Here is a 24,273-nt window from a genome sequence, read left to right on the forward strand (position 1 = left end):
TATATTTCGTAAACTTTGCTGAAGGAATTTAGTTTGATAATCTTACTAAAAAGTAAGCCAGTTTCTTCCTTGCTTTTAAACAGTGCAGCCATGCCGCACATGAATTATGCACGCAAGTCTTAGGATATTGCACGAGTCATGTTACGCAGACGCGCACGTGTTATGACTACGCAGGTAATATGGGAAATATTACCTGCCTGTATATTAATGAGGAGCACGCAGATAATACAGATTTTTATCCAAATGGTGTTTGACCAATGAGATTGCAGAATTCTTATCAACTAAAGGATACAATATTGTCTATCACACACTCAGTATAACAGAGCTTAGCAATTATAAAGTAGCCTACCTTGGCATGGGGAAAGTTGGAGATGGTCACTTTGATTGGATCCAAAATGGCCATTACCCTGGGTGCATTGTTGTTGAGGTTGTCCCTTACACAGGATTCCAACATAGAGGGGTCAAGGGTCACAAGTGCACCAGTAACACCAATCTGAAATGCAAAATGAGGAATGCCGTACAAGTTGTGATATTATATGTAAAACAGGTATGTAATACGTATTGCTGATGAAAATAAAAAGCTTCTAGCATTGTTTCTTTAAAAGTCAATAATTGACTTACTTTTTATATTTCGTTACCGCATCTGTGGGACTTCATCAGATTCTGACTTTACAATTGCCATCTCAGAAATCTCAGTTTGAGCATGTAGCCCTTTGTGTATGGCATAGAAAACACACTATGATGCTGGTCAAATGCACGGCAGAACATTCAAGACTCACATTCAATTCAGAAGATGTTTGGTTTGGACATTGAAGATTCTGATCATAAAAATACTATTAATTTTCTTATCCTTTGTATGAAATTTTATATTCATAGATGTAAGTTCCAGAAAGTTGCTCCTAATTTTCAAGCCTATAAGACTTTGGTTAAGATTAAATTTAATACAGAAAAAAAAATTGCTGAAAACAGAGGCAAATTGTCCAAACACTTTAAGAAATTTTCTTTTGATCCGAGTTCTTAAGAGGAATTTAATCTCCTGCTTTTCTTTGCATAAGTATTCAAATGTTTTTATTTATTTATTTTTTTATTTTTTTATTGTTGTTTTTTTGCATCAGCCATAGATATTTCTACAGAATCTTTGTCTATTTTTTGAAAGGGAACAGTTACCATTCTTATTTGTCTCTGTTTTGTTCTGTTTTTGTGTGAATGTGGTGTGGGGATTGTGGGAGGGTTCTTGTCTGGGGATGGGTCTGTTGTTGTTGTTTTTTGTTAAAAAACCCTGGGTATGTAGATTTGATCGAGTGTTTGTTCAACCATATGATTATGATGCCTTGAATTTGATTCTCTCTTGAATGTGATGTCTCATTTATATTTCAATTGACACTCACCGCTTATGACAGTGCTGGGATGGTCTTCGTTTTGTGCTTTTGCCAGACCTGGTTCAGCTTCTGCTTTTTTACTATTCTTTTTCTTATGTCCTGGCTTCAGCTTGTGTGGTGTATGCATCACAGCACTTGTGAGTGGTGGGTGTCAATAAGTAACTGCATATCAAACTTTAATTTGGGCTTGAAGGAATAATTGCATATTTGTTTATAATATTGTATGGCTGACATGAAGAAGGGGGCTGGTGGTTTTCTGTAACTTTTCTCCACCCACCAGTCCCAAGTACAGGGAATAAAAATGGAAAAAAAAAAAAAAAAAGACTCACATTCAAATATGGCAGTGTGCCCAGCCATGCGAGTTTTACAGTCACGGTACAATCGGGTACATCACCGCTATCTTACCTTTGCACAGAATGTGTTGATGGCATCAGCGGGGAAACCTCTTCTTCTTAAAGCTGTCAAGGTGAATAACCTAGGGTCATCCCAATCCCTGGAATAAAATAATAACAATAAAGGAGAATAAAAATGGAAATGGTTTCAAATCATATGTCCTACCTCTGCATGTTTTGCCATGCATCAAACCGATATACTGTTGTGTGACTCAGCGGTATCTGATAAACAGCTTTTGGGTTTCCTTTCTGGAAGTCAATTTGTCCCAAAATTCCTTCCCACAATGCAATAGGTGCATTGCATAACAAAGGAGATGTAACTAACCTCAGAATTGAATCTAATGTCATGCAAGACGTCTATTGCCTATTGGCACAAAATTACTTCTGGTAGAAAAGCCCAAAATCTGTGTATTGCATGATTGGCTAATCGTGGAGTGGGAATTATACAGCCAAGACTATATAGTAATTGTTCGACGTTCGTTTTCTCTTTTAATCAAAGGCTGCACTTTATATATCAAAATATCATAATATTGAGTTATGCTCATATTTCTTATACCAAGGGCTTTTTGAGTTCGGATCAGTAACAATGCCAAACACACTATTCCTACCAGAACCCAAACTGTTATTATTATTATTATTATTATTATTATTATTTTTTTAATTTCGCCTACAAAAAAACTTTGCCTTGCCTAATTTCTTGCGAAATTCCGACTAATCGGGTAAGATGAAGTTGATTGTAAAACTCCCTATTTATCAGGAAAAAAAAGGCCAAACTATATTTTCATGAATGAGCCTGCCAGTCTTCCTCTTGCCACAGAGACTACAGTGTAGTTGAGATTGAGCCTACCATACTCCCACTGGACTGGACAGTACACATCTAGGGCAATACACAGCCAACAGTATGAAGACGACTAACTTACCTGACTATATTTTCATGGATGAGCTTGCCAATCTTCCTCTTGGAGACCACAGTATAGTTGAGATTGAGCCTACCATACTCCCACTGGACTGGACAGTAAGCGTCCAGGGCATTACACAACCAATAGTAGGAAGACCGTCTGCAATAGTACAATTCATACAAGTATCGGTTACACATTTCAGCATTTTAATATATCTATGCTGTGATCAGCTTGTCGTAATAGGCGGGACTTGTAACATTGACGTGCACAGAATTTCAGAAAACAAAATCTTGTTGTTTTGTAAAGTGAGGTTTTAAAATCAATTTAAGAGTCCAACTCTAGTAAGTAAACAATGTTTACAAAACTCAGGCATGAGACTGCACTTTCCTAAAAAAAACTGAATTGGGCAAAAAGTACCAAAAACCGGCTGAAATTAAATAAAGTTGCGGAAATTTTGACTATAAAAAAAACTGAATTCAGTTTTTAAACTGAAAATTCTCATGCCTGAAAACTAGTCACTCAAAAGCTGAATTTATACTTGATTGCTGCTCTAGCTGTGTTTACTTCCGTTTTCAGAGCATCAAACCAATTAATCGATATCCATCGCTTTTGTAAAAACAAAGTCGCTTTTATGAGTTGATTTATGTTTTGTACAAAATCATTTGTCCACACCAACTTACCTAGCCTGGAACTCCTTTGTGCACAGGGAGTGTGTGATGTTTTCAATGGAGTCACATAGACAATGTGTGTAGTCATAGGTAGGATAAATGCACCTGAAAAATAATATATACTAGATGTTGAAGATGACATGGAAAAACTAGATAATTTTCGGTTTTCGATACAACACATTGGCTGCAATGCACACCTTCCCCTTTCCAAAAATATGTTGCACATAAAGTCATATCAGGTTATCCTGTGAAGCTAAAAGTATGAAAATCCATTCTGCCTCTCCATTATCTTGTGAGTGTGAGTATGAAAATCCATTCTGCCTCTCCATTATCTTGTGAGTGTGAGTATGAAAATCCATTCTGCCTCTCCATTATCTTGTGAGTGTGAGTATGAAAATCCATTCTGCCTCTCCATTATCTTGTGAGTGTGAGTATGAAAATCCATTCTGCCTCTCCATTATCTTGTGAGTGTGAGTATGAAAATCCATTCTGCCTCTCCATTATCTTGTGAGTGTGAGTATGAAAATCCATTCTGCCTCTCCATTATCTTGTGAGTGTGAGTATGAAAATCCATTCTGCCTCTCCATTATCTTGTGAGTGTGAGTATGAAAATCCATTCTGCCTCTCCATTATCTTGTGAGTGTGAGTATGAAAATCCATTCTGCCTCTCCATTATCTTGTGAGTGTGAGTATGAAAATCCATTCTGCCTCTCCATTATCTTGTGAGTGCGAGTATGAAAATCCATTCTGCCTCTCCATGATCTTGTGAGTGCAGTATGAAAATCCATTCTGCCTCTCCATTATCTTATGAGTGTGAGTATGAAAATCCATTCTGCCTCTCCATGATCTTGTGAGTGTGAGTATGAAAATCCATTCTGCCTCTCCATGATCTTGTGAGTGTGAGTATGAAAATCCATTCTGCCTCTCCATTATCTTGTGAGTGTGAGTATGAAAATCCATTCTGCCTCTCCATTATCTTGTGAGTGTGAGTATGAAAATCCATTCTGCCTCTCCATTATCTTGTGAGTGTGAGTGTGAATATCCATTCTGCCTCTCCATTATCTTGTGAGTGTGAGTATGAAAATCCATTCTGCCTCTCCATTATCTTGTGAGTGTGAGTATGAAAATCCATTCTGCCTCTCCATTATCTTGTGAGTGTGAGTATGAAAATCCATTCTGCCTCTCCATTATCTTGTGAGTGTGAGTATGAAAATCCATTCTGCCTCTCCATTATCTTGTGAGTGTGAGTATGAAAATCCATTCTGCCTCTCCATTATCTTGTGAGTGTGAGTATGAAAATCCATTCTGCCTCTCCATGATCTTGTGAGTGCGAGTATGAAAATCCATTCTGCCTCTCCATTATCTTGTGAGTGTGAGTATGAAAATCCATTCTGCCTCTCCATTATCTTGTGAGTGTGAGTATGAAAATCCATTCTGCCTCTCCATTATCTTGTGAGTGTGAGTATGAAAATCCATTCTGCCTCTCCATTATCTTGTGAGTGTGATTAAGAGAGTTACAATAAAGCTGTATAATGAGTATAAGAGAGGACCCCAGGGTCTATCAAAGTAGTGTTTCGACACATTTGATTGACTTTCTGAACTTCTGCCCCACGTCCGTGCATCGTAGGAAAAAATTGGCGAATCTGGAATAGATAACAGTGTGATATTTGCTTATGGCCATGGGTATTATTTGCTGGCTTGCTTACCATTCATCTTTGGTTCGATGATGAGGTGTGAATTTAATCCTATAAGCTACTGGGTCTTTCTTGCCCTCCTCTAGTGTGGTTTTCACATGTAGGGTGGCTTCTCTGAAATTTACTAATGGGTATTATTTGCTGGCTTGCTTACCATTCATCTTTGGTTCGATGATGAGGTGTGAATTTAAGCTACTGGGTCTTTCTTGCCCTCCTCTAGTGTGGTTTTCATGCGTAGTGTGGCCTCTCTGATATTTACTAATGGGTATTATTTGCTGGCTTGCTTACCATTCATCTTTGGTTCGATGATGAGGTGTGAATTAAGCTACTGGGTCTTTCTTGCCCTCCTCTAGTGTGGTTTTCACATGTAGGGTGGCTTCTCTGAAATTTACTAATGGGTATTATTTGCTGGCTTGCTTACCATTCATCTTTGGTTCGATGATGTGGTGTGAATTTAAGCTACTGGGTCTTTCTTGCCCTCCTCTAGTGTGGTTTTCACATGTAGGGTGGCTTCTCTGAAATTTACTAATGGGTATTATTTGCTGGCTTGCTTACCATTCATCTTTGGTTCGATGATGAGGTGTGAATTTAAGCTACTGGGTCTTTCTTGCCCTCCTCTAGTGTGGTTTTCATGCGTAGTGTGGCCTCTCTGATATTTACTAATGGGTATTATTTGCTGGCTTGCTTACCATTCATCTTTGGTTCGATGATGAGGTGTGAATTTAAGCTACTGGGTCTTTCTTGCCCTCCTCTAGTGTGGTTTTCACATGTAGGGTGGCTTCTCTGAAATTTACTAATGGGTATTATTTGCTGGCTTGCTTACCATTCATCTTTGGTTCGATGATGTGGTGTGAATTTAAGCTACTGGGTCTTTCTTGCCCTCCTCTAGTGTGGTTTTCACATGTAGGGTGGCTTCTCTGAAATTTACTAATGGGTATTATTTGCTGGCTTGCTTACCATTCATCTTTGGTTCGATGATGTGGTGTGAATTTAAGCTACTGGGTCTTTCTTGCCCTCCTCTAGTGTGGTTTTCACATGTAGGGTGGCTTCTCTGAAATTTACTAATGGGTATTATTTGCTGGCTTGCTTACCATTCATCTTTGGTTCGATGATGAGGTGTGAATTTAAGCTACTGGGTCTTTCTTGCCCTCCTCTAGTGTGGTTTTCATGCGTAGTGTGGCCTCTCTGATATTTACTAATGGGTATTATTTGCTGGCTTGCTTACCATTCATCTTTGGTTCGATGATGAGGTGTGAATTTAAGCTACTGGGTCTTTCTTGCCCTCCTCTAGTGTGGTTTTCACATGTAGTGTGGCTTCTCTGAAATTTACTAATGGGTATTATTTGCTGGCTTGCTTACCATTCATCTTTGGTTCGATGATGTGGTGTGAATTTAAGCTACTGGGTCTTTCTTGCCCTCCTCTAGTGTGGTTTTCACATGTAGGGTGGCTTCTCTGAAATTTACTAATGGGTATTATTTGCTGGCCTGCTTACCATTCATCTTTGGTTCGATGATGAGGTGTGAATTTAAGCTACTGGGTCTTTCTTGCCCTCCTCTAGTGTGGTTTTCATGCGTAGTGTGGCCTCTCTGATATTTACTATTGGGTATTATTTGCTGGCCTGCTTACCATTCATCTTTGGTTCGATGATGTGGTGCGAATTTAATCCTATAAGCTACTGGGTCTTTCTTGCCCTCCTCTAGTGTGGTTTTCATGCGTAGTGTGGCCTCTCTGATATTTACTAATGGGTATTATTTGCTGGCCTGCTTACCATTCATCTTTGGTCCGATGATGAGGTGTGAATTTAATCCTATAAGCTACTGGGTCTTTCTTGCCCTCCTCTAGTGTGGTTTTCATACGTAGTGTGGCCTCTCCTTCACCAATCTTGCCTTTCTTCATATCCTGAAAAACAGAATTGGTGAATTATGATCAGTAAGGCCGGTGTCGACAGGTCCTTTGTCGGAATCCTGTTGACAAAGAGAATTATGTCAACATATAGACATAACTTCGTCCATGGCGACATATTGCTCAGACAATGGCCCAGTAAAACTTCGTCAGGCAAGCTCATTTTCACTCAAAATATTGGCCATTTCCAATGCATTTTCAACAAAATGCAATGCTAAATCTTATCTTTTACCTACTATTTCGCCAACTTTTCATGTTATTTACCTTCAGGAGTCATACTTTTGGCAGTGTTTTGCTTTGTTTTCCGGTGTAAATTGTACACATTATCGCTACCAGCTCGCTATGAAGACGGCCATCTTGGTTTTTGCTGAAATTGCCGACTGTGTTTCTAGATATATTTAGGTTAAAATTTTAAAAATATTCCTAAAATCATGAAAAAAAAAGTCCTGGTATTTTTACGGAACCCAAATGTATGTCGACGTCAAGATACGAAATATGTCGACATGTCGACATCAAAAAACGGTGCCGACATCGGCCCTAATGATCAGTAACTGTTCTAGGTAAGTACATAAGATGATTATTACGCTCTTGCCAACAGTCTTTCAGTGCCTGATAGCACTATCACTAATATAATGTTTACACCACAGCACTTTGATAAAGGAATAAATTATGTGCAAATGATTCAACTCTCTTAATAAAAGCAACATCATCAATAACAAAGGAAGGGAACAGACTCATAAAAACATGGACATTTCTGGAATGTTTTGTAATCTAAAGAATTAACATAGGGCAGGGTTTCCCAAACCAGTGGGCTGTGACCTCGGTTGGGGTCGTGAACAAAATAATGCTGCAGCCATGCTATTAACAGTACAAGATTTCTATTGGGGCCACCTGCACAGGATCACCAAGTTACCTGACTGGTACACACAGGGTACCTACACAGTACCACTGCTGCTACTGCACAGGACCTACCAGCAGTGGTACTGCACATGGCACTACCCTGGTACTGCACAGTACCAGCCAAGTAACAGCGACCATGTACCTGTGCAGGTGCCAGCGGGCCTAATACGAATCTTGTAGTGAAAATACGAATCTTGTAGTGAAAATTCTATTGTACCTCAAAGAGCCTGAGTGATTCTCCAATAGGCCTCTCTCTCCATGGTGAATCTGGTGTATTGAATCCTTTCAATTCTTCGGGTCTCTGGTGACATACATAAGCAAGGTCCCTGGTAATGCGACACAAAGAAAGTAACACAATACAAGCACAAATTATTACTGTTTGCTCATCGCTCTTTCAGGTATCAATAAATACATGTACTCATTATGGGCAGGAGCATAGGCAGTGATACCAATGCCGTGCCTTAGGTGCACAATTGGGCTACTTATCAATCACTTGCTGCGACTCAAAAAAACTGTGCACTGCTACTTGCCTAAAATTGGGCTACTTTGAAAAAGTTAGGTCGCGGCAGTAGTTTGATGTATTTTCCTTCGAATTTAGCCAATTTATAAAGATTTTGAGTCTCAGAAGCTCTAAATTTCAATTACAAAGGGTTTTGTGACCATTTATTGATCAGTCCGTAACATCCCATTAACTACCTGAAGTTTTTAAGTCAAGTGCTTTTTCGCCCAATTATGTGATTTGTTTTCTAAATTTGGATCAATCCGCCCAAATATCCAGTATTACTTGAGACTCTTTTACCGCGGCATGGCGAGCAAAAATGTTTTGGCAACACTGAGCATAGGTAGGTAACTGCCTTATCAAGTGTAGTGACATTTATTTTGAATATTTGAAAGAAGAAAATGTAATCACGAAATTGAAAAGCAAGGTTATGAATGAATGAGGTTTATGACTTTGAATTAGTTACTCTTTAATTATTGTGACAAATACATTTAGCTTTTGTTTGTACATTGGGTATGCAGTGTTCCTCAAGATATTCTTGTCAGTTCCAAGCAACATATTTGACATTTTTCACAACATCCAAAAGCACATTGTTGCATCACTACCGTATTTCCTCGAATAGTCGCCCCCTCAAATAAACGCCCCACCACTTTTTTCAACCAAGATGTTTCAAAAATGCTGATATTTCCATGTTTCTTGTCTAGTATTAAACTTACCAAGTTGCACACATGGTCGGTAATAGCGTCGATAATCAGCGATAACCAGAAGTCAGTGTTTCTAGTTCATAGTTTGTCATTTCAGTGCGAGTTTTAAGCTTACCTAATAATTCTAAGGAATTATCGTTCTAAAAATGACCTCTAATAAACGCTCCCCATTTGGAAAATGCAACGCCCCCGGGGGCGTTTATTCGAGGAAATACGGTATTAACCTCTAATCAAAGTTCATATCTTAACTCGTATGTTTAGATTGACAAGCATGTATTCCAAACCTTTTAATGAGTTCTATTGCCCATTCATACAACTGCTGGAAGTTATCGGATGCGTGTGTAATCTTCCATGGTTCATAGCCAAGCCATCTCACCATGGCCAGAATACCAGTGAAGAACTTCTCTTCTTCTTTCTCAGGATTGGTGTCATCGTACCTCAAGTAGCACACACCATCGTGGGCCTACAATCAAAGACAGAGACTATCCAGATCAGTGGTATAGCCAGGATTTTGGAAATGGGGGGGGGGCACAACTTGTAAATGGACCGACGGAAATATTTTTTGCCGACGGAAGTTGTGATAATTTTGTTGACCCAAAAAAAAAAAAAAAAGGATAATAGGCGGTAACAACATAAAAACACTAAATTTTAATGTATCATTCACAATTTTTCATCATTATTTTACAATTCTCCCCTTTTTCTGTCACCCTGGGTAAAAAATAGTCTATTATTAACCCTATTTTTTTTCACCGGCCCCCCTTGGCTACGCAACTGATCCAGATAATCAAAACATTCCTTTTTAGTACTTCTGTTCTTGCATAACAAACACTGGATAAAACACTATACAAATGTTGAGATGTGTAGTATGCGAGATGAATGCAGTGAGGATGTTTTATGGGAAAGTTTTGTTGCTAAGGACTACCAGACTCTGTTATTGCGTGTGATGTGTGTGGGCTTTACACACGCAATGGCTATGTACACATTGGTTTGCTCTAGATGCGAATGCCATGGTCTCAAACACGGAACGTAAACACAGGATAGAAAGAAAGAAAGATGGAGAACGAAAGAAGGGTAGAGAGAAAAAAGAGCAAACAGAGTGAGCTATGGGGACATCAACTAATTGACTCTGGTCACATCGCATATACATGACCCCCCCTTCCGATGAATATGACAGCCCTGTCAGACCGCCGCTTCCAAGATAATCTATACGATAGACAATTAAATTGTCCCTGGTTGTAGAAAAGCTTACCTTTGCATATCCAAAGTTGAAATTAATAGCCTTGGCATGGCCTATGTGCAAGATTCCATTGGGCTCTGGCGGGAATCGTGTATAAACCTAGAACAAACAAAAAGGTTAAAAATTTTAAAAATAGCATATTTCTCACTTCCTCTTGCGGATCTGTGCAAAGGCCGAATTGGAAGGCAAAACTGAAATGAAATGGATCATAAGTCATGGAGTAAAAATCACAGATAATATCCAACTTATTAGGATGGAATTTATAGATTGGTTGAGTTACAATTTTATCTGTGCCTTCCCCAAGAGTCTTCTATTTGGAATAGTGCAATACTTCAAACCCTTGTGACGTGATCAAGTGGAATTAGTCGGATGTTACTAATATTGTTTTTGAGGTATTGGCAAAATAGTGTTCAAATTCTTTTGTTTTATATTGTTTTCAGCCATTGATAAATTGCTCAGTAACCAGATGTCCAATTTTGATGGGATTTGCATCAAAAGGTAGCATCTGTAAACTGCCAGAAAATGTTGTATAAAAACTTCTAATTGCTTCACATATTTATAGCTCAGATTTTAATTTATTGTAACAATATGTAACTTTTATAGATACACACCCTACACACCGACATCGCCTGGCTAATAATTACTTGGTACACCAGAGATACTAAAATCAATACCCGGGATCGATACACGTGAATGTGCTATGCACGATTTTGATATTCAGGCGAAAATCTTTGGATACCGGGGTAGAAAATGATGAATATCTCCTGTAAATGATTTCGTCTAAAGAAACCAGATGTGGTTCCTTGCACTTGAATATGTGTTGAACAGATATGATAGTCGTTAGCTTGCGTCTTGAGAAAGAAGCTTGCGTCTTGAATTCAAAAACTGACAATAATTCTGATTTTATATGTGCCCAATTATTTAGCACAGTGTATAGGCCAATTGTGGGTAGTCTAAAAGCATATGACCTATGGCGTACCATGCTCGACTCACACACAGCGAGGTCAGTCACCGGGCAATTGTCAGTAGCCTTAGTCAGATGTCCTTCGGCATCTCAAAACTATTAAACAGGTCGGAACAAAATGGCCATGCATGGCGGTGGATTCAACCTACCATGATTCATGGCGATTTCTGCCATGAAGATATCGGGGCGATGACACTGTGCCCTATGGAAGACATGACCTTAATCTCCCACACAGAGGGTGTAGATTTCAAATAGAGTCACCTCCTCAGGCAACCCCATTTGAAATTCACACTCCATGTTTGTGAGATTATGGTCATGTCTTCCATACAGGGTGTATGGACTTCAGCTAGAATAGTCTAAACTTTGCATGTAACTTACATTCCCCCCAGTTTTCTTCAAGTGTTCTTTGATCAGATCCATGGTCTTTGGAGTGACAACGTAGCCATCCTGGGTAAAATTCTCTCCTGCAAAACAATATTTCAGTGTCAATTGAAGTTTAAACAGTCATTCAACACAAAGGGAATGAAGACTAATATAAATGACATAAGAACACATCTTCATCAGGAGAACTCCAGAGATGCTGTAATGGAGTTGACCTGATATGACCTTTGTGTTGAATGGCTGTTTAAAACTGCTCTTTATCTACCAACATGTGTGAATACTCACTTGAAAACAAAGTGTTTCACCATTGTTTCAAAACTTCAGTTCATCAAAGAAGATGTGTAAACTTGGGCAAAAAACACTAACAATATTTCAAACAAATCTATTGCAAAAACAAATTTAACTCCATTCGAAGACACTCGTTGCAATTTTTTTATTCATATTTCTCCTGAAAAAAAGATAAAATGTTGCCTCGTACGGTCCTTCCCCCGTTCAAAGCGACTGGTGACGTCACAGTAAATGAAGAGTCATGTTACATACACATGAGCCCTCGATATGAGCTCTTTTGACATTCAGTCATGTGTATTATGGGCGACCTTGCACGATGAGAAATCGTGAAGGTTCGAACAAAAGAACTTGATATACATATAAATTGTAATATCACAATTTACTAATATATATATATTCTGATAACAAAAACTGTATAATTATGTTCTGTGCTTTGAGAATGTTGACAGTCCATTTTCTCAAAGCTGGCACGCTTCATTTTATGACATCACACTAGTTTCACTAGGTCAAATCTGTCTCGTTCGAAGGAACTCACCGCTTACAGTTGGGTTTTGCGGAATATCAATTTTAAACGACTTATTTTCTCAAAAAATTTTCATTGTCCTCATAATATTAGCTTGCCAATGATATGATGTTGTCCGAGCAGTATATGCCCTTTAATGAAAAGGAAAACCACAAAACAAGACAAAACATATTAGGCAATAATATAGCTTATGGAATTTAACCTAGCTGGTAAAAAAGTTCTTTCAGGGCCATCCTATACATTGAAAACTTTTGTACCTGGTTTATGAAACTTGAGTCCCTCTGTCATTAAGTGATCAATGGTTTCTTCTGGTAAGTCTTCAGGGGACACTAAATCTTTCTCTTGTTCTGTTTTCCTCATGTCTTCTTTACTCTTTCCTTTCTTCTGCTTTGGCTGCTTAGGTTCCTGTAACAATACAATGTGACGAACTTAAGGTTGTTAGAAATTCATGTTGAACAAGTATTCTCTTGTCCCTCCTTCTTATATACATGTACCACTAAACAACCCTTCTATTATTTGTGGTTATCAATCACCAACCTATCAACCATGGGTTCGTTTATTAATATAATTTTGCTAAAAAAAGAAAAGAAACCTGACCTCTGAGCACAACAAGGCGGTTCTCGAACCACGAGTCTCGCCTGCTTTTGTGACCGCCTGCTTTTGCGATAACTGTTGGTAGAGAGGTAAATGAATTTGGCGGTTATCGGCTGGGCACGATTATCTGGCCGATGGTAACTGTACCCACCAAGTTTCATGCCCATGCAACAATTTTTACTAATATGACCTCAGATGACCCCTGGTGGCCCTGAAATGACCTTCTAAAATTTTGGCTCTAAATGTTGACTGTACCACTCGTGCTAAGTTTCATGCCCATACGACAGTTTTTACTAATTTGACCTCAGATAACCCCTGGTGGCCTCGAAATGACCTTCTAAAAATTTGGCTTTAAATGTTGACTGTATCCATCAAGTTTCATGCCCATCCGACAGTTTTACTAATTTGACCTCAGATGACCCTGTTAACCTCAAAATGACCTTCCAAAAATTTGGCTTTAAATGTTGACTGTACCCACCAAGTTTCATGTCCATCCAACAGTTTTTACTAATTTGACCTCAGATGACCCTGAAATGACCTTCCAAAAATTTGGCTTGAAATGTTGACTGTACCCACCAAGTTTCATGTCCATAAGACAGTTTTTACTAATTTGACCTCAGATGACCCCTGGTGACCCCAAAATGACCTTCCAAAAATTTGGCTTTAAATGATGACTGTACCCACCAAGTTTCATGCCCATACGACAGTTTTTACTAATTTGACCTCGGATGACCCCGTAATGACCTTCCAAAAATTTGGCAAAACCAAAGAACTATTTCATCAAAGTAATAAATCAAAACAGAAAGATGCTTCCTTTACGAGTTATCACTCATTGAAAGTGCTACTTTGCTATACTTTAAGCGACTATCTTAAAGTCGTCATATTTCCTTAATTACATGACCGATCAAGCTGTTATTGGGATATGTGATGCACAGTTGAAAATTAATTATTAAAAGATTTGGTGACCTCAGTTGACCTTTGACCTTGTATGTGACCTTTGACCTCACGAAATTGGATAAAGTATGTTGCGCTGAAAAATCAAATTTGGCAATACCAAAGAACTATTTCATCAAATAAATCAAAACAGAAAGATGCTTCCTTTACGAGTTATCACTCATTGAAAGTGCTACTTTGCTATACTTTACAAAGAAAGCGACTATCTTAAAGTCGTCATATTTCCTTAATTACATGATCGATCAAGCTGTTTTTGGGATATGTGATGCACAGTTGAAAATTAATTATTAAAAGATTTGGTGACCTCAGTTGACATTTGACCTTGTATGTGACCTTTGACCTCATGAAAATCTAATCAGGTCCGAGAACCTCTGGCCACATAACTCCCCACCAAGTTACGTCACTGTACCCCATACGGATCTCCAGATAATCTGTTTACAAGGTATTTTGCTTATTACGCATATATTATGCAAATTAGGTACTTAATTACCATATTTTACGCTCAAAATCTAATCAGGTCGAGAACCTCTGGCCCCGCTACTCCCCACCAAGTTAGGTCACTGTACCCCATACGGATCTCCAGATAAGCTGTTCACAAGGGTTTTTGCTTGATACGCATCAAATACGCATAAATTATGCAAATTAGGTACTTAATTAGCATATTTTGCGCTGAAAATCTAATCAGGTCGAGAACATCTGGCCACGCTTACTCCCCACCAAGTTACGTCACTGTACCCCATACGGATCTCCAGATAAGCTGTTCACAAGGTTTTTTTGCTTGATACGCATCAAATACGCATAAATTATGCAAATTAGGTACTTAATTAGCATATTTTGCGCTGAAAATCTAATCAGGTCGAGAACATCTGGCCATGCTACTCCCCACCAAGTTACGCCACTGTACCCCATACGGATCTCCAGATAATCTGTTCACAAGGTATTTTGCTTATTACGCATAAATTATGCAAATTAGGTACTTAATTACCATATTTTGCGCTCAAAATCTAATCAGGTCGACACCCTTTGGTCATGCTACCCCCTATAAAGTTTCGTCATCATAGCACTTACGGTTCTCACCCCAACGCGTTCACAAGCTTTTTCCGAACGCACACACGCACACCCCCCCCCACACACACGGACACACACACACCATAGTGATTACTAAGTCTCTCCCTGAACATTCAGGCGAGACAAAAATGATAAAACGCTGACTAGGTTTTATGTCGCATTGATTAAGTGCATGTTAAATTTCACATCAGACCAGCAAAAGTGATTTGAACAAAGACCAGGGCCACCACAGCCAACTATCCGGAGCTTACAACTCTTTACTGCATCAGAGCATGTCACGTGACTCGCGTCAAGGTTCGACGGTCTTTGACCAGTAACAAGCATCTTTCACCACTCCATCTACCGAGTGAACAAGGAATTTAGTGATACATTCCGAAAGCTCTCAGGTGAACTAATTTTCTGCTTTGAGTAATAGTTTAATTTTATTTCAGCATTTTACATTTGTTTAATCAAGATTGTTAAATACCAGCACCAAGAGAAAAACTACAGGAGCGTAAGTATTTACTAAAAAAATGTTTTACATGTTTGAAAAGCATAAAATGTACAATATGGTACTGTTTATTCCGTTGATCCGCTTCTGTCTCAGGGTATTTACAAACAGCAGCTCATAGACCATCTAAACACTTAGCTATCCATTTTTGTCATGCTCTACATATGATCCAAGTTGGGTTACAATCGACCAAGGGTTTCAAGTGGAAATAGCTACCTAATTCAAGGTTGACATTTTTGTCACACACATCCATTCATATATCTGTACACACATGACATATGGCAAAAAAAAAAATGTTTGTCTCATAGCTCACGCGCGCATTTGTAAATTTGTGAGATTTGGAAAAAAAGAAATGCAGAATTTTTTTTTATTTCAAAATTTTTTTTTTTTTTAGAAAATCAGATTTTTTTTCTCCAAATACCATGAAAAAAGTCGGGAATAAAAAAAAAAATCGCTTTTCGCATTTGTTTTCAAACCACACGTGAGCTTTGAGACAAACCCTTATTTTTTTTGGCCTATACATCTATACAGTCAGTGCTCATTTCATAGTGCTGTTTTAAACTACTCATTAGGTGGGGACAATTAATGGGCAATAAATATGTTCATCCTAAATTTGACATAAAGACATGGCAGCCCACTGGGAATTCAAAGAGTTCAAAATGTCCTTGCTTTATGAATTTGATCTGCTTCTCAGTTTCCAAAACTTTGTAAACAACAATAATACCTATTATCAGGGATGTAAGTAACCCTGAAAAACAAATACAGAAAATTGGGGAAAAAATGCGTAAATTTTGGCTAAAAAACCCCAAAATGGGCTGAAAATAAAAGAAATTGCGTAATTTTGGACTACAAAAAAACCTGAATTCTGTAAAAATACAGAAAACTTACATCCCTGTATAAACCTGGGTGGGCTAATGATAAACAAACATGGCTTAGTTTATGCACAGACAGCTGCCACCCACACAGACAGACAGACGGACGGACAGACGGACGGACGGACAGACAGACAGAAAGACAAACACAGTATCAGTTAACACATGTTAATTCACCATCACCTCATTGCGTTTGGCATCGCCCTTCACCTTAGCAGGTTTCTGTAGATCAGCTTCAGTCTTAGGTCCAAGTAGATCCAACACTTGCATATCAACCTCACTCTTGATGGCCTTACCATCAGCCCACTTCAATTTCTGACGAGCTTCAGCTAGTCAAAATCAAACAAAATGAAAATGGCCTTAAATTTATAATGGGAACTATGTTTTGAAAGCCAAAGAAAATGCGATTGTTAAGAACTATGTTTTAAAAGCAAGCAATTACTGGCAACTATGTATAAACATAGTTAAATTATAATAAAAGTAAAATTGCCAGTACCTACTTAACTTGTATTATGCTGGGGAAGTGATTAAGCATCAGTTATGATATCCTGTACTTGTGTAGTTGCCTAATATTTGTTTGTGTGTATTGTATACCTCGACTGGCTACAATAGACCAGCTTTAACCATTGTTTATCAGGGAGCTGGTAACCTAATGGATAGAGCGTCCGTCTAGTGATCGGAAGGTTGTGGGTTCGAATCCCATGCCACACATTCCCTTGCTTATTTTTTCAAGCTGGGTTGTGTGCCGGTCGGGATTTGTGTTTATTCGTTGTCATGTTTAATTGTAACACTTTGGGTTGGCAAACTGTTCTTTCTTTCTTATTAATTATATTCAGTTTCCTCTTGTAGCAAGCAATTGTTCCCCATTGCGTTTATTTGTTCTTGTGCAGGATGCGTATCCCCATTACCTACTTAAAGGGGGTAACCCTATTGGTTTTGGATATGGATTGTCTTTAAAATTACATAATAATATCAAATATCGCCTCCTTTATGCTGCTTTGTGAAAAACGAGAGCATTTTCAGCGTAAATGTGAATAAATAGCCAAATTTGCAATCCAATACCTTGGTATCGTGAATTGCATTCTGGGCAGGCAATGACGAATGCTGACATGCTGTACAATGCCCGGCCCGTATTGAACGGAAAATGTTTTTTTTTTTCGTACCGTTTCAGAAAAAAAGGAAACAAAATATATTTCCCCTTGCAATATGTACATTTCAAATGAATATAAAAAAGTTTGGGTAAAATGGAGAGGAAAAAAAACCTTCCGAGACCGGGTTTTGAACCGGGTACCTCTCAGGTAAAAAACAAACGCGCTAGTCAATTGAGCTATTTAGCACACCACGCTTACTGTTACCGTTTTCATAACTATATACGGCGCACCGTCTCCTCAGCAGTTAGTGTGGTTCGCTTTTTCACAGAATGTGTATGACGCTTGAAACCAAAGTAGCTGTTTGCGGTGACTGATATTTCGTTCATAATTCTCTCCCAGAAATCCAAAGTATTTACCATTGTTTACAATCTGGTATACCTGTAAAAACCGCTGTGATTCATGATTTCTCCGAAATACATCGACTTGGAGCGTCAAATTTCAGGATAGTAATGAGAAAAATAGTATCTATTATGTGATACCAAAACCTCATCAACAATGAAAAAAATCGGGGATGATGCTGTCGATCGGGTTACGGACCTTTAACTAAAATTACAAAGTCAATGCAATTACTGGCAACTGTGTTTTGAAAGCCAGCAATTTCAAGGTCAATACTAAACCAGTTGCTTAATAGTTGCATCATACATTCAAAGTCAACATACAGCCAGTTGCATCACTTGTGTGAAAGTTGCATCATACTCTATTGTAGATCAAATGAATGATCAACACCAAATCCTGGAAATCAACAGTACATTGTAGGATGGGAGTATAGCATTGTAGAATTGAATTGACACTCCAATGTTACTTTTGCTCACCAATTCCAAGTGATTTTTCCAAATGAAACAAGAGCTGTTCTCTTACCAGTTAAAATCTAAAACAAACTGCTCACACACATCAATTCCACAATACGGTACATGTAACTGCTTTTGAAAATTGACGCTTTGCTATTCAGTTCCAGTTAATAATTAAAAAGACAAAAAAATTAAAAAGACTAGTTTGCTGTCAATCAAACCCAATACACCCCTTGATTGGTTAATAGTACGTAAAAGGAAGGTCGATTCATCTGGTGCTGATCCGAGAAAAGAAATCACAGAAAATGGCGAAAAATTACGTACTTTTACCCCTTTACAAGGCACAAAAGCAACTTTTCTAGGCATTGTTGACATGGTGCCTTTAGGAAAGAAAGTTTCCTACTATAAACTTGAAGACCTAACTTTTGAGACGGTTTGTATATTTGAAGGTTCAAAATTAACCATAAGGCAGGCTGTTTTACTGCAACATTCAGAAATTCAACATCACGACACTTGTAAACCAACCATGCCCAATGTTGATTGACAGATGACGTCAGACACAAACTAGTCTTTTTAATTCTGTCTTCAATTATAGTACCAATGCATTTCCAGGCCTCAATAGTATTTCCCATAATATCCATCACCAACAAAACACTATAGTCCTTCTTTTATCCGGCCATGATGGGACCGGATAACATTGGCCAGATACAAATGAAAAATCCATGTAAGTGAATTATGTGTAATTCTCTATTGAATGATCAAAGTGTCAAAATTGGAACAACAAAATATTACTCAACATGGGGTAATAACACTGAAAGATAGTATTTGAGTGACATATGATGCAACATAGATGTTGTCTGAATGCTTTTAATTCAGATCATGAAGTTAGGATGTCAACGTGAAATTCACACATCTGAATAGCAGAGAGATCCATATCAAAGAGGTCTAGATAAGGGAGGTTGGACCGTACTTAGGCTTACACTTACCCATAATGATGCCCATATTGTAGTGGTACCTCTTCTGATTCAAACCGTCTTTGTGTTTCTCAAGAACTTCTTCCACCTACAGAAATGTCAATTCGGAATCCAATTAACAAATCTATGTAGCTTAGCACAAACTTGCCTTAATACTGACAAGAGTATGTGAGAGATATAGGCAAAAACAGTTGGGAAAATATTGTGTTCACTAGAGTTTCTCTTAAGGTGGTGTTAAAGGCAAGGTTTAGGGAAATCATCAACATTTTTGCAAATATCTCCAAAACCTTTTATGATACAATCTCAAGTGAGTTTGTACTTATGTAGGGATATGTTGGCCATGTTATGAAGGTAATAAAACCGTTGCCAGGCTTCTGACCAATCACATTGAAAGTTGTTTTTCCTGTTTTTTCCCAAATCACTTCATTTGTCCCAATAAAAGTATACTCACATGTTGAGTCATATTCCTGCGCACCTCCACTGATCTTTCCGTAAAAAAATCTCAGTGGAATTCCCCCAGGGGGAGGGGGGGTCAAAGTGAAATTTTTGTTTTTTGGCCACAGATTCCATATTACTTACAAACTTTTTACGGGAAAATCAGCAGAGGTCATTCGTGATGTTCTTATTTGTGGGTAACTTTCTTTTTATTTATTTGGACATGTGCAATTTCAACCGTATGAGGGCAGTATCCAGGTCTGAAATTTCTGGTCCCTGGAGAGGAATAATCAGAGGAGGTAGGGGGTGCTGAAAACACTGCCGAAAATTTTTAAAAATTATTATCTTCTTCTGTGCCAAAGATGAAAACGATCCATAGATCTTTAATTTGAATTTAAAACCACCTTAACCCCCTGAGCACTACCTGCCGATGTAACATTGCCTCTGATTGATCAATTACATGGTATCTTCACTTTAATCACCAATCAGAATGGAGTGTTACAAATAATTCACCCCAATTTTTTTGTGAGGTGAAATAATTCTAACAATGTTGATGATTGGTCCAATTGATAATGAAAACTTCTGTTTAACCAATCGTCAGGTAGTTCTCATGGGGTTAGTACAAGCAATCAATAATGATTGCAATTAATAGGGTTGATTAAAGCTACTATAAACAACTTTTTTAAGAATCAGAATCACCTCATGGAACGGCAGGCTTTTACGGATAGGCTTTTACGAGGAGTATTCATTATACAAATTAAGGGTTTCAAGTATAAAACTGTTGAGCTTTTGTCAGAATTAGCTCGGACTTTTTCAGGATATAACAAATGAGAGTTCTGCATGCAGACTACCCCTTGTCTACAGATTATCATAAATGGGATGCCTCCTGCCCAATGATAGTGTAACTTGCCCCTCATCTACTAAAGAGATGGTTGGATAGGATAGGAAGCTTTATTTCATCATAGAGGCCCAAATCAATGAAATTGTTCTTCCTAAGGTCAGTCGAAAAGAGCCATTATGGGTGCCCCTTTCCTAGTGAAGATTTGGTGGCTCTGAAAAGGGCTGTTCATAAAGGGGCATCCTACTATGGTATTGTACTCTCAATCTGTAATACACCCCCTATGGAAGGCATGGCCTTAATAATCTTCCACAGATGGGAGTGCGTATTTCAAATGGGATTTTTTAAATGGGTGACTTCATTTTTAAATCTACACCCCTCTGTGTGGGAGATTAAGGTCATTTTTCCATAGGGGTGTAGTATGGATTTCAACTGGACTAGCCCATACATACCACATCTTCAATCTGATCAGGACTGATGACCACTCCAACACCGCAGGCTTCCTCAAAGGCAGCTTGGTCTACAGGGTCTAGAGGGTTGCTTTTAAAATAATCAACAGCAGCTGTAAAAAGAAAAGGATTAACAGGACTTTTGGTTTAAAATGTTGTTAATTTGATGAGGTGATGTTGCATGCCACTAATTATCATAAAATTATCACAACATTTATAAGATTCATCAATCCACATTTAGTGTTATTTGATTATACCTAGAAGCAGCCCCTCACATTAATTGTTGTACATAATATTAATAATAATAATGATAATATAATACTTTAGTCTTACATTGGTCTGTAACAAAATAATCTCGTTTTGGGAGACTATCATGCTGGTTTCATACTTTCCTGCCGCTTTGCCGCTCTGAAGATGGTTTTACTTCACTGCGCAGTCACACCGGAAATGCTAGCGGTGACCAGCGGCAAGCCGATATATCGATCACTCCACCGGTTTACCGCAGCGGCAGCACGGCTGTGAGTTGAATTAAAATCAACTAGGAGCGGTGCCGCTCTGACGTATGAGAACAAAATACGATTTTGGAGCGGTGCTGAGCGGCAAGAATGGCTTTCAGAGTCATGCCGCTACCGCTCAGCGGTGTGCCGCTCTGCTTGCAGACAAGTACAAGCGGCATGATGAAGCGTCATGCCCCTCGGCGGCAAGCGGCAGAAAGTATGAAACCAGCATAAAACTAATCTCATTAAAGCTGAACATTATTATAATTTTGAGATCACAGCAGAGTAGTTTGTCAATAATGATTCAGGATATTAAAAACAATCTTTGCAAAAAAATGCCATGTTTTGACTTTGCACTATGGTCTACTTGTGACAAACTTGAATAGTCAGAGTTGAATAGTAAAATTGCCGCACTAATTTTCCTGTGCATCTTCTCAGCAAATCCCATTGTCTTCACATGAAAGACGTAAGGTCAATACAAGTGTTATTGGAGAATATTAACTTGATAGTTTCAACCAGACAGACTGCATGTAATTTATATCCTGCTCAAATTCCAACACTGCTATGAAATATTGATATACTACTGTTAATGTTCCTCTTTGATGCCAATTTCAATGCTCCGTTCATATATTTATTCAACCTCTTACATTTGTAGGTCTTTTGGTTTTCCACTCTTCCAGCTTTTTCCTTCAAAATGAGCTTGCTTACAATATGTATAATTTCTTTAGCTTTGTTTTTTAATAGAAATAAATATGAATGAATATGATATTTTTAAAGAAATCTGCACAGCATACTAGTTCTACCTACTAGCTTCCCATAAAGATGGGAGAACAATAGCTCATTAACCGAGTGAACAATAGCTCATTAACCGAGTGAACAATAGCTCATTAACCGAGTGAACAATAGCTCATTAACCGAGTGAACAATAGCTCATTAACCGAGTGAACAATAGCTCATTGAGTGAACAATAGCTCATTAACCGAGTGAACAATAGCTCATTAACCGAGTGAACAATAGCTCATTAACCGAGTGAACAATAGCTCATTAACCGAGTGAACAATAGCTCATTAACCGAGTGAACAATAGCTCATTAACCGAGTGAACAATAGCTCATTAACCGAGTGAACAATAGCTCATTAACCGAGTGATCAATAGCTCATTAACCGAGTGATCAATAGCTCATTAACCGAGTGAACAATAGCTCATTAACCGAGTGAACAATAGCTCATTAACCGAGTGAACAATAGCTCATTAACCGAGTGAACAATAGCTCATTAACCGAGTGAACAATAGCTCATTAACCGAGTGAACAATAGCTCATTAAGGTGGCTGTGTACTCTCAGACATGCATGTAGTAAAAGTGCAATAACTTTGTAATTATTCATAAAACATATAAAAGTATACATTTTTATGAAGGCAAGACATCAATAAATCTTAATATAAATACAGATTTGGGGTAAAAACAACAATTTTGAAGAAAATCACAAAAGGTGAGTTTTTGGCAATATTTGTTAGGTACATCATAACAAAAAACACTCTTTCCAAAATATTTTATTTTGTTTTAGCTCAATCTTGAGGCTCCATTCCAAAAACGCTTTTTTTTATTTTTTTGATATTGGCCTTATTTTTTGAGACATTGACCATATAAGGCATCAAAATGAACTTTTTAAAATTCAAAAACGCCTATTTGCCCAAAATGATGCCCAAAATCGGAAATAGACCAAAATATAAAAAAATGAGAAAACAGTTTCTTGAGTTGATCATACTTTTTACGATGATCATATTTGCTTACCTATAGATGCTGTATTTAGATGCTGTATTTATTGAGTTATCGTGGTACTACCTAAATCGTCATTTTACCGAGAAAATGAACATTGAAATAATGGCCGTTGAAGTTTAAAGTGGTCACATTTTGCACTTTCATCGAATCTCACAGGAGAATGCGACAGTTTTTGTTTTTGTAACTTATATTGCGTGAACATCGGGTAAATCCACAGCCCCTTGAGAAGTTTGAGCGAAATCCATTCATAACTTGATATTTAAATCGGGGGAAAGAACTTGAAAAAAAACCCACATTTTATCAGCTAAAACGGAGCCATTTGACCACTAGGTTTTTTTGTGAAATCATTGCTTCCGTGGTGTTTCCATAAGATGCGCTTGTAGCGTGCAGATAAGCGTCGCGATTTGTGCGTTAACAAATTGCGCGACACGCATACGCGATGAGTTGTTGCGTGCGTGTACCTTGCTGGTCAACAAAGATTTTCTTTCCTTTTCAATTTCAAACACGAGTGGAATAGTGAAATAAAATCCTTAAAATATTGCAGTTGGAGTTTACAAATCTGGATTTTCATTCCTTGTATTTATAAAAAACATAACAAGGTACAAACATATCATAAAACCTCAATTTTGAGAAAGAAACAATGGCTAGAGTACACAGCCGCGTTAACCGAGTGAACAATAGCTCATTAACCGAGTGAACAATAGCTCATTAACCGAGTGAACAATAGCTCATTAACCGAGTGAACAATAGCTCATTAAACGAGTGAACAATAGCTCATTAACCGAGTGAACAATAGCTCATTAACCGAAAGTGAACAATAGCTCATTAACCGAGTGAACAATAGCTCATTAACCGAGTGAACAAGAGCTCATTAACCGAGTGAACAATAGCTCATTAACCGAGTGATCAATAGCTCATTAACCGAGTGATCAATAGCTCATTAACCGAGTGA

The 24,273-nt window shown here is 38.1% G+C and overlaps 1 protein-coding gene across 1 annotated transcript in view; it reads right to left on the reverse strand.

The window, feature by feature from the left end:
* Window positions 1–24,273, reverse strand: part of LOC140147845 (glutamine--tRNA ligase-like) — a 43,436-nt gene that overhangs the window by 12,745 nt on the left and 6,418 nt on the right. The window contains exons 3-15 of the mRNA XM_072169602.1: window positions 21,048–21,157; window positions 19,335–19,410; window positions 16,593–16,738; window positions 12,689–12,836; window positions 11,618–11,703; window positions 10,288–10,374; window positions 9,323–9,501; window positions 8,053–8,161; window positions 6,802–6,932; window positions 3,351–3,443; window positions 2,692–2,829; window positions 1,785–1,872; window positions 350–493 (exon numbers count right to left, since the gene is read on the reverse strand). Of these exons, the coding sequence (XP_072025703.1) occupies window positions 350–493; window positions 1,785–1,872; window positions 2,692–2,829; window positions 3,351–3,443; window positions 6,802–6,932; window positions 8,053–8,161; window positions 9,323–9,501; window positions 10,288–10,374; window positions 11,618–11,703; window positions 12,689–12,836; window positions 16,593–16,738; window positions 19,335–19,410; window positions 21,048–21,157 (1,535 nt within the window). The remainder of the gene's footprint in view (window positions 1–349; window positions 494–1,784; window positions 1,873–2,691; window positions 2,830–3,350; window positions 3,444–6,801; window positions 6,933–8,052; window positions 8,162–9,322; window positions 9,502–10,287; window positions 10,375–11,617; window positions 11,704–12,688; window positions 12,837–16,592; window positions 16,739–19,334; window positions 19,411–21,047; window positions 21,158–24,273) is intronic.

This window comes from Amphiura filiformis, chromosome 3, assembly GCF_039555335.1.
Source record: "Amphiura filiformis chromosome 3, Afil_fr2py, whole genome shotgun sequence".
Taxonomy (NCBI): domain Eukaryota; kingdom Metazoa; phylum Echinodermata; class Ophiuroidea; order Amphilepidida; family Amphiuridae; genus Amphiura; species Amphiura filiformis.